Consider the following 11,510-nt stretch of genomic DNA (forward strand, 5'->3'; position numbering starts at 1 on the left):
CATAGGGTTAGAAGGGACCACCAGGGTCATCTGGTCTAGCCCCCTGCCAAGATGCAGGATTTGTTGGATCTAAACCCTCCCAGACAGATGCAGTCCAGCCTCCTTTGGAAAACCTCCGGTTAAGGAGCTTCCATGGCCTCCCCAGGCATCTGCTCCACTGGTCGACGGGTCTTACAGTTAGGGAGTTTTTCCTGAGATTTAATCTAACTTGGCTGTGCTGTAGTTTGAACCCACTGCCTCTTGTCCTGCCCGCCGTGGCAAGAGAGAACAACTTTTCTCCATCCTTTTATGGCAGCCTTTCAAGTATCAGAAGACTGCTATCATATCCCCTCTTAATCTCCTCTTTTCGAACTAAACATACTCAGTTCCTTCCGCCTTTGCTCATACGGCTGCATTCCATCCCTTTGATCATCTTTGTTGCTCGCCCCTGGATCCTTTCCAGTTTCTCTACATCCTTTCTATACATTGGTGACCCAACGTGGACACAGTCCTCCAGCGGAGGCCTGACCAGTGCCGAGTAGAGCAGTAGTCTCACCACCCAGGATTCGCATGCTATGTCTCTGTTAATGCAACCTAAAAATTTATTTGCTTTTTTTTGCAACAGCATCACATTGCTGACTCATGTTGAGGCTGTGATCCACCACAACTCCCAGATCCTTCTCAGCAGTGCTGTTGCCAAGCCAGTTATCCCCCATTCTGTATTTGTGCATTTGGGTTTTCTTCCCTAAGTGCAGCACCTTACCTTTGTCTTTGTTGAATTTCATTTTGTTGTCTATAACGCAGTTCTCCAATGTATCAAGGTCCCTCTGAATTTTAGCTCTAGCACCCTAAGTGTTGGCAACCCCCTTCACCCCCAGCTGTGTGTCATCTGTGTGTCCACTTGATCAGTCTGCTTTCTATACCTACATCCAGGTCATTAATAAATATGTTCAACAACACTGGCTCCAGAACAGATCCCCCTGGAACCCCACTTGAGACCTGCCTCCAATCTGACAGCATTCCATTAATAGCTACTCTTTGTTTGCAGTTGTTTAACCAATATGTCTCCACATATTTTATTAATTAATAATACAGAAGCTTGGAGATGCCTTTAACAAGATCAGGGCTCTATTAAACTAGGTCCTGCACATATACACAGCAAGAGACAGTCCCTGTCCTGAGGAGCTTGCAATCTAAACAGAGGAGAAAGGGAAACAGGCACAGAGAGATAAAGCAACTTTCCCAAGGTCACAGGTAGAGCAGGAATAGAAGCCAGGTCTCCTGACTCCAAGCCCAGTGCTCTGTGCACTAGATAATGCTGCCTTCCTGTATGCACACAGCATATATAGAAATGTGGGGGTAAAATTCAAGCCGGTTACTTGTGCCTTGGTAAGTATCCGTTGCTTTATGCCCAGGGCAGGAGAGAAGGGCTGAGGTTCATCCAGGAGGTGACTCTGTTTCAAATCAGTGGAGTTCCAAGAGTAGCAAGTTTAGTTCAAGGCGTTTGATGGACTTCTGAGTTAAATCATCCTCAGGTGGGAGCTGCGGCATCACCTACTCAAGACAGCTTTAGAACAAAAACTCCCCTTTGTAATTTACAAGTGTTTGATCCACATGCTGAAGTGATTGGTTCCCCTGTGCCAATACAAAATGCTCTGTGTCCACAGAGAGTGCGGGGTGATCCCACCTGCATCTGAGCTCAGTGGGTTACTCTCTGCCAGTTGTCTGTATATTCCCTAGACTAACAATAACATTTGGCATGTCTAGACCACATTCCAACCACGGATTCAAAAGCATTTGACACATATGGATTCACACACATAGCCCTGCTGAGAGGCAGGTGTCATTATCCCATTTTACAGATGGTAAAACTCAGACACAGATGTGCAACGATTTGCACCAGGTTATAAAACTGCAGAGTCAGGGATCGTAACTCCTATTGCCATGTTCTCACCATTCAACCACACTCATCTGAATCTCTGTATTCTAACCACCGGGACGTTAGCATATTATCCCCCGTGGGACAGTCTATTCACAGCAGTAAAGCCTGGAGGATCCCTTTCTCCTGTAATAATCCTCAAGGTCTTCTCCCTTTAAAACCAATGCTACATCCCACAGCCATCGGCCTCGGGATTTTTCAGCCTTTGTTAGCCATCCCTAATTGCGTACAGCCGTAATGGAAGCAGTGACCCTACATGGAAAAATTCCACATAAGCCTCATTCACATGCAGACTTCCACCGCTATTAAAGAGTCACAGCTCTGGAGACGCCAGACGACACACCGCTCCTATGCGGTTATACAATGCCCAACTCTGAGCTGGTTCACAGCACACATTTCACTTTCACCCATCACAGTGACTGCTCTGTTACTCCTCCCGCGCCACTCGCAGGCAATGTTGAAGCTGTCACTTTGTACAGCCCTGAATACAGGTACTCGAGCCATATAAACACATTGTCATTCTAACAGAGACAACTGCAGGCCTTCTATCCAAACCAAAGAAAACAACCCCCTCCCCAAGACAGTTTCTCAAAGATTAGTTCTCAGGAGCTGGTTAAAGCAATCTGTGCCTCAGGGTAAATACTGGCTACATGGAGGTTCAAAGCAAACTGGGTACCTGAGCACAGGCGTGTTTGAAAGGTCAGGGGTCTGGCAGGCAGTTTGTGACCTGGCTCCCTTCAGAAGCATGGTCTATGGCTCTTGCTCTTTGACCTCATTCCAAAATCAGAACTTCCAGGAATTCCACTTTCCCGCTTCCACTGAGACTTTTACTTGTGTATTGGAGGCCATGGTCTAGAGTCTTTAGTCCAGCCATGCTGTACCTGGTGCAGGACCACAGGGGGGTGGGACTGGGACAAAGTTGGCTCTAAACCACCTGTCACAGGGGGACACTCACGTCTTGTGAGTGCCTCCTATGGGCTGGCAGTGGTACTGCAATTTTTCTTTTTTGCTCTTGATGCCCCATCAGCTGCCGACCTGGCCAGGCAGGTCTTCAATGGCTCAGCCCTCTGGCCAAGTCACACAGAGTCAATATGCATAAATGAACATCTTCAGGGGTAACAAAGGTCCAGCTAGGACTATCACTGTACCCTTGTTAGCGTCTTCAGCCCTGTCTCTGGGCTCAGTCCCTCCTGGGCTAACTTTAAAGTCCTTTCATTTCCTGTTATAGAGCAGCGCCCCCAGGGGTTTCTGCCTGGAGACCCTTTGTCTTCACTGGTTCTCACTGCCCCATATCTCCAACCAGGTCATCTCTCAAGTTTAGTCCCCTTCTGAGGAGTAACTAAGAGTTCACCAGACAGTCTGTCTGCCCTTACCAGGGTCATGAGCCCCATCCCTGAGCCCTTTACATTCCAGCCCTTTGCTTGGGCTTCTAAACGAGCTTAGGCCTCTTCCCCAGTGGCTGGTGGGGGGACCCAGGTCCACCCACTACTCTGGGTCCCAAACCAGGGACCCTATGAACAGCAGTCATGTACTACTCCCTTTAACTCCTTCAGTTAGCTGCTGCTGTTCTCCCTGGGCTTCTTCCCACTGGGTCTCTTCCCGGCCACCTCAGCCTGTAGGGTTACAGTTCTCAGGTGCACGTTCTACTTGCAGAAAGCGGAATGCAGCCAGAACTCAACTTCTGGTTCTCTCTGAGGCTCCTGTGGCCATAGCATCCATCCTTTCCCTCTGGCCCCAGCAAGGAACTGACCTGCTCAGGCCCCGCCGCTCTTTTTAGCCAAGCCTGCTGTGCTGTGATTGGCTACTTCCCTGCAGCCTTTCTAGGCAGGCCTGAAAGATCCAGCTCTGCTGTTGCTTTCCTGGGGTGGGGTGTGGTAGGAACCAGAAGCCTCCAGCAGGGGGCCTCAAAGGACCTGATACACCTTGTCATACCACCTTTATACTCCCCCCAAACCTAGGGCTTGATGGGGACTGGTTGATCCCCATTGTATGTAAGTGCACTAGGAATACAGTCACATGACCGGACCGTTAAAGTGACTGGATACACCCTAGTCAGGAACAACAGAGTGGGCTGCGGTGACACTACATCAAAGATACCTTTGCCAGTGGTCGAGTTATTGACAACCCAGAAGAACAGGAACTGGAATACTTATGGATCAGTGTTCCTACTGATAAATCATAGGACAGGGTTCCGATGGGGTTCTATTACAGACACCAAACCAGGTGAAGGAACAGCATAAGCAGCTCTTTAAACATCTATCTATAACGTATGGAACGAACAATTGTGTTATCATGGGGGTTTTCAATTTGGGGGACACGTGCTACAGGTCTCATGCTGCCTTGTAGCTTCTAAACATTATAAATAACTCTCTAACACAAAAAGCCTCGCAACCAACTCAGGGTAATTCTATATTAGACCTGACTCTAATGGATAAAGATGAATTGATCACAGAACTAAAAATTGATGCTTACTTAGGTACAAGTGATCACAACCTAATTTCATTTGCTATCTGCAAATAGAACACAGTCCAAAGCAGAAATACGTATACTTCATGTTTAAGGGCCGACCCGTCCCCGTTTGCCCGTCTGCCCCGTGTCGATGTAGACTACGAGCCCTTTGGAGCAGGTTCTGTATCGTACAATGTGTTTGTGGAGTGCCATGACAGACTGCGGGGAATTAACAGGTGGGCCTGCACTCTGATCACTCTGACACCAATTAGTTCCCCTGGAGAAAGCTGATTGGTAATTACCTTTAATCAGGCAGGTGGGCTGGATGAGCTAACGAGACAGTTAGCCCATCAGTTCAAGACTGATAAAGAGACACGGGAAGGAAGCCTCAGGGGGCAGAGAGGGGAACAGGTAGCTGAGTCCAGGCTTATGAAGGCCTCAGGGAAGGGAGGCCTCAGGTCCAGAGGAGAGGACCAGAAGCAGAAGCGATGTTGTAAATAGACTGTTGGTGGAGGGAGCTCAAATACATCGCATGGTGCATACACAACCAGTAGAGTCTGAGCCAGTTTCTGTGGAGCAAAGAGACAGGAGCCTGCCCTGCTCCAAGTGCCTCGCACAACGGAGTCTGATCTCCGCTGGGGCCTCTAGCCAGTGTGTAACAGGATATTAACAGCCAGATGGCTACCAGCCTTGCCAAAACAGCCCATGGTAGGATTCAGGGGGAAGAGCTGGGAGGCTACTGTGACAGTGAGTGGGGCTGCAGGATTTTTTTAAAAATAGTACTAGATAGTTTTACGACCATTAATGAACGTATCTAATTGTGTGAGATGAACAAGGGGCACCCCACTGTAATGAAAGCACAGCGGATCACCTTCATTGGTCAGGAATGTTTTCTATCCAGCGGGGTGTCATAGAATATCAGGGTTGGAAGGGACCTCAGGAGGTCATCTAGTCCAACCCCCTGCTCAAAGCAGGACCAATCCCCAATTAAATCATCCCAGCCAGGGCTTTGTCAAGCCTGACCTTAAAAACCTCAAAGGAAGGAGATTCCACCCCCTCCCTAGGTAACGCATTCCAGTGCTTCACCACCCTGCTAGGGAAAAAGTTTTTCCTAATATGCTATGGAGGCTTTTATCATCCTTGCAGCAACAGGCACTGGTTATTTCTGGGGACAGAATACTGACCTGGATGGACCAGTGCATGATCCAGAAGGGCAACCTCAGCTGATGAGCAGCCTGAGGCCAGCTCCCTAGTGCGGTGGGTATGAAACACAATTAAGTGGGGATTACGTTACTTAACCAAATAATGCCACAACAGGGTCAGCTACAGAAAGCTCATTTAGCCACCCTCACTTCAAGAAAGTGAGCAATAACTTTGTCTCTCTAGAAAGATGGTGGTGATCCTAGGGGTTACACCTGGAGAGACCTCTATTTGGGACTGGGCGTAGTGAGGCAGGTGCCTGAGAAAGATGAATGGGCACAGGACAGTGTTTAAAATGTGGATAATTCAAACAAACTGGGCCTGGTTGTCCTCTCATTCACACCTGGTTTACACTTCTGTAATAACTTGGAGTTACTCCCAATTGACACCAGCGTAAGGAAGAGAACAATTAAGAGCACTATATTTAATGTTGCTGAGTTAAATTAAATCTGATGGAAACCAAACAGCTGTTACTTTTCAGGAACCAAAGCCCAGCTCAACTATTTCCTTTTCTCCATAAAAGTTCTGTGCATTTTCCCCTTTCTATATTAACAATGAAGTCAAAGAAGAGGAAAAACAAATTTATTATAAACCACTAAAGAGGATGCACAGGAACAAAATATATTTGTCAAGTTTGAGCAATAAGGTAGCTTAATAAGATAGGCACATATTCTACAAGTGATAATTAAAATTCAAACACTACAATTTAAAACAAAGGCCACGTTAGCCTGGTAGTCTGTGAACTCCTGCCTAGACTCTAGATAACAAGTCAACCATTAATTTGTATTTTCCAGTGTGGGTGTCTCTATGGGTCCTTTGCTGATTCATTCAAGATTTATCCTCTTTTGCTTATGGGCTTTCTACAGTCATGTGACATAAATTGTTCCCACACAGCTACTGTGCATGTGTAACTGACATGTATTTAAAAGGCATCAGAGAGACAGTACAAACTCAACACTCACTTTGGCCATTTGAATAATCTACCATCAACACTCAGGAAGAGAAAATCTAGCACGTAACAGTTTGCCATTTAATTTCTTTGCATAAAATACATTAAAAAGCCATGAGCATGAACTGTTCAAGACAAGTTCTGTTTCCCACGCATGGACAGCACCTGTTAATGTTAACAGCATATTTTGCCCCTTTGAGCTCAACATTTTCATTTCCAGTTAGTGTTGATATAGGGCAAAATTCAAGTATTTCCAATCCAGGAAAAGGAATATGTATAAATTCAGGTATGATTGAGGAGATATCTCCCTTAGAAGCCAGTCAGTATTTCTTGTGCATAAAAAGTATTTCATGCACTATCTTAACAGCCATCTTATGGCACAGCAGAGGCAGGTGGGTCTCAAAGTGACTAATTCAATATATTTTGTCCAGCTGTTCTGTTAGAGAAGGAAATTCAGAGCTCTTTTATTTCAGCAAAATGTCCCCTTCTATCTAGCTGAGAATGTTGATCTGCTGCTCACCGTTTGCTGGAGGCAAATTTGTCTTTTCTAGCATCAGATCAGTTAGAGCACAAAACACGAACTAGTTTCTCAGGCAAATATTAAGGAGGCGCCGGTAGCATCTAGCGCTGTGCAGCCAGGCACCTCCAGCGATTCCACCACGTCTGGAACTGGCAGTTTACTCATGGGCATTGGGTGGCTCAGTGGTTAACAGTGAAGGGTCCCTTTGAGCCAGTAGCTGAGCTGCAAATCAGCCAAAGTGAGTGGTGGCCAAACTGACCATTACTGCAGTAATGCCCTGATCAGAATAGAAGCCCCATGGTAGTAGATGCTGCACAAACACAATGGTAGACAGAGTCCCTGCTCAAAGAGCCTACAAGCTAAGGCCCCAGTCCTGCAAATAATACTGACGGGCAGACTGCTGGGGATTGAAACCAATGTCCAGGTGCAGCAATCCACTGTGAAGCTATCAGTTGTAGGATTGGGGCCTCAAAAGACAAGAGGAAGGGTGGAAGACAGGAATACAACATAGGAGTGATCAGTGCAACGTCAGGCACTCTTCTCCTTAGTCATCTCACAATTTCACCGCTGACCTGTGGGAAATGAATTGTGCTATTCACACTGGGGCTTCAGCTGGATGCTGTGTGGCACCTTATTGACTGTGTTATACAAGAGAGCAGGATATCAGTTCTAAAACAACCCAACCCTGTTCTCTCTCTTGGTTTGTTCCAAAGCCGCAAGTTACATCAGTGAGGGTAGCACAAAAACAGTCATTTAAAAAAAAAATGTAACACACAAAAATAAGAATTTCAGAAATACCTTGTGCTTCCCTAGCACTTTTCACACACCTGGCTCTTTCCCCCTTTACCTGTCCCCATCCCCAAAAGAGTGTCTTTACCCCAGATTAATTTATATATAATTAAGGCCTGATGCATAGCAAATGGAAATGCTCACACTGACCTCAACAAACGTTGGATCAGACTTTTAATACCATTTACACATGTGCACACACACAGAACACAAAAAGGAGGAACATTTTTGTGTACTTGTCATCAAGTATTAAGCACTTTCAGACACCAAGGAAATAGGCACCTTAGAAATATCACATCTTATTTAGCCAGGTTAGAGAGAGAGAGTTTCCCATTACAAGGTGCAAAGTAGGGAGAGGAACGGAGCTTTATGCTGTAAAAGGCCATCCGTGTCCAAGTACCTGGTTGACACATGTATCCGGTCATTACAGAACCAGCTGCTGCAATTTATTTCAACTTCCCAACCTGGCTCCTCTCTTCACTGGTTACTGCTCAGGTATTAGGGCTTGGATTCAGGCCATCTTTATACTTAATCATAATTTCCTGTTCCTAATAAAAATAGCACACAATAAAACTTTTGGTAGAAATAACTCAGAAAAGTGGCAGCTTATGTTGATACAGCAGAGTCAGGTTTGGAGCTTGTAGCCAATGGAGAATACAGGGAAGAGCACTGCTCCGGCTGCTGGCAAGGAGGTCATGGAGTGATGTAGAAGTACACTACAGAGTGAAGTTCTGACAGACATTTATGGACTTGGGAAACTGGATTCCAGTGAGTGATGGGGGCACGGATGGGCAGGTGGGCATGGTAGGTGCTTCCTTCCAGATACAATATCTAATGCAGCCTTTCCTGAAGTGCGAGGTGTAGTCCCTTTCCCGGCTAACATGGTCAGGATGAAGAGGCTGTGTGACTGGTTTTTGTTTCCTGGAAAGAGGGCTCAGCATATAAAAACTGGAGACCTGCTGGTCTAATGGATGGAATCATCCAGTTGTAGTCCAGCAAAGACTGGACTAGTGGAGAGTATCTCTCCAGACCTCAGATTCATGACTTGGAACAGGGACTAGGATCTTCCTTAGCACACCACTACTTGACCTGCTTGTGTGTTATTTATCCATTCATGTTCGAATTAGAAAAAGAGCATGGGCATCAAGGGGGACCTATGGCCCACTAAAACAGCGGTTTCTCTGGTAAGGGACAGCACAGAAAGCTGTTCAGAAAAAGGAAGAAGTGTGGTGCCCAAACTGGCATCCTGGGAAAGCTGAAACAGGCCCGGCATTAGGAGCAGCTCTTATCAGGATGTCTTTGGAACATCAGGGCTCTCAACCATCCACCACAACTTCCCCAGGGGACCAGACAGAAGCTGCCCATGAATTTCCTTCAAGTTTCCATTCGCCCGCTGGCTGTATTTGTCTCTAGAAAGTTTTAACGCCCACCCCATATCCCAGACCAGGGATTAGAGTAGAAAGGGGCCGCTGGCTCCTGTTGATGTAAGTAAATTAGTGACCCTTCGGAAGCAGGAGCCAGGCAGAAAAGTTTAACTTTAACCAAAGGAGAACAGGGCTGGGTTAAACAGAAACTTGATTTAGCAACGATGGGAAACCCGCTCGGCTCTTTCTTGTCCGCCTGCCTGCGGAGGGACGGAGGGCTCTATCTCCTTTTCATCCTGACAGCATCGGCCACACTCCTGCGGCCAGCCCATGCCCCAGCCCAGCGAGGCTCCAGGCCCATGCCACAGGGTGCCCGCTCCCCTGGCGTGGCTGGGGAAGGGGATCTACCCAGGCGCGCCTGTCCCTGCTCCGGAAGCCGGGGTCCGAGGGGAGCGGGGGCAGCGCACACGGGGCACGAGTTGGCCGGTGCCGCTGGGGAGCAAAGCCGGCGAGGGGAAGGGGAAGGGGAAGGGGAAGGGAAGCCCCCAGCCCACCCCAGCCCACCCTCCAGCCCGCCCCGGCTGCCTTCACTCGATGCCCCCCGAGCGGGGCTGAGCTGGCTGCTGAGCGGCGCCAAGCCGCAGAAGGACTCGGCCCCTGCCCCGGACCGTCCCGCTGGGGACATACCTTCCAGACAGCACGTTCGCCACAAGCCCGAGTGGGTCATCACCTCCTCGTTCTTCCGGCTGGTCTCATTGTCGCCCGTGGCCTTGGCCCGGCACACGCCCCGCGAGTACAGCCAGTAGTCCGTGCCCACCGCGATGGTCATGAGGCTGAAGGCTGCGAAGGCGCCCACGGTGGTGATCAGCATCTGGACGCCGCGGTCACACATCCTCATCGCGCTTCATGGTCCGCCGGCAGCGGGCCAGGGGACGGGGGCGCAGGGGCGAGGCGCGCCCGCCCGGCCGGGGCCCGGGGCTGTCCCGCGAGGCTGAGCCGCAGCCGGGCTCCGGGCGCGCATCGCGCTGCCCCGGCCCGGCGCCCCTGGGTCGGAGCCTGGCTCGGGAGCCGCCTGGCGGTCCCCTGCCCGCGGCGCGGCGCCGCCACTGGCGCGCTCCAGGCGAAGGCGGCAGGAGAGAGGTGGAGACCGGGGGGGAGGGGGGGGCGTGTGGCGGGGGGGGGGGCTGCAAGTGTGTGTGTGTGTGTGTGTGTGTGTGTGTGTCGAGAGAGAGAGAGAGAGAGAGAGAGCGAGCGAGCTCCTCTCGGGGGGTGGGAAAGGAGGCACCGCGCTGAAATGGACCCGCTCCCAGCCCCTCCGGGAGCTCGCCCCGGTCCCACCCACAGCCGGCGGGGGCAGGGAGAGGAAAACAGCAGCAGAGGAAAGGCGCAGGGCTCCCCGGGGTGCTGGAGGGCTGCCGGCGCAGGGCCCCCGCACCACACCCCACCCCGGGGTGCTGGAGGGACCGCTCCCGGCACAGCCCCACCCCCACCCCAGGGGTGCTGGAGGGACCGCTCCCGACCCCCTCCCCCGAGGGACAGCCACCGGCTCCGCCTTCCCCTCAGCCCCGCGGGGATTGTGCTGGGAGCTCTGGGGAGAAAACCACGTCCCCCCCGAGCCTAGGGGCTCCCCAGCCGCCTGCCCCTGCGAGGGAAGCCCTGCCCTGCCCGCCGCTCCCCGCTCCTCTGACTGCCTCCGCCAGGCTCCCGGCCCCGCCAACTGGCCATTCAAGTTTTCATGATGCAGAAGCCGGAGCCAAGTGATGCGGAGCGGATGAGCCCCGGCTGCAGGCAGCTCCCTTAAAGGGGCAGCCGGCTGGGAGGCCCGGAGCGGGGCCCGGCTGCTGCGCCCCTTCCCCAGCCCCGCGCTAGCGCCGCGAGCGGCCGCTGGGTCCAAGCCCCGGGCTGCTGGGGGGCACAGGCAGCAGGCTCCGGGCAGCACGCGCCAGGCACGAGCCCCGCGTCCACACACCCAGGGAGAGCCCCAGCCGGGCACACACACAACTCGCTAGTCTCACACGCGCGCACGACTCACGAGATGCCACCCACGCGTGCCTGGCTGCGGCGGCGACACGCTCTCGCTGCTGGAGCTCGTGCCTTGCTTTAGCCTGGGGCAGTGCCCCCCCCACGCGGGGCTGCCCGGCGCGATGCCCCTACCCGTGCAACAGCCCCCCCGGTAAGCCGGGCTCGCCCGCCGGCCTGATCAGATGGGCACTTGGCTTCTCCATGGGACCCGCTGTCCCAAACTCAGCACGAGCCTCCCGCTAGCCGGGCCAGGCCGGTGCATGCCCCCCCCCACCCCAGCCCCTGCCCCTCCCTCTGCGC

The 11,510-nt window shown here is 51.3% G+C and overlaps 1 protein-coding gene across 2 annotated transcripts in view; it reads right to left on the minus strand.

Moving 5' to 3' along the window:
- CACNG3 (calcium voltage-gated channel auxiliary subunit gamma 3) overlaps positions 1 to 10,258 on the minus strand; it is a 61,862-nt gene extending 51,604 nt beyond the window's left edge. For both annotated transcript variants that reach the window (XM_073361370.1, XM_073361369.1), the window contains exon 1: positions 9,876 to 10,258. In XM_073361370.1, coding sequence (XP_073217471.1) covers positions 9,876 to 10,086 — 211 coding nt within the window. In that variant the 5' untranslated portion in view covers positions 10,087 to 10,258. The remainder of the gene's footprint in view (positions 1 to 9,875) is intronic.
- Positions 10,259 to 11,510: the final 1,252 nt, after the last annotated feature.

This window comes from Lepidochelys kempii, chromosome 10, assembly GCF_965140265.1.
Source record: "Lepidochelys kempii isolate rLepKem1 chromosome 10, rLepKem1.hap2, whole genome shotgun sequence".
Taxonomy (NCBI): Eukaryota; Metazoa; Chordata; order Testudines; family Cheloniidae; genus Lepidochelys; species Lepidochelys kempii.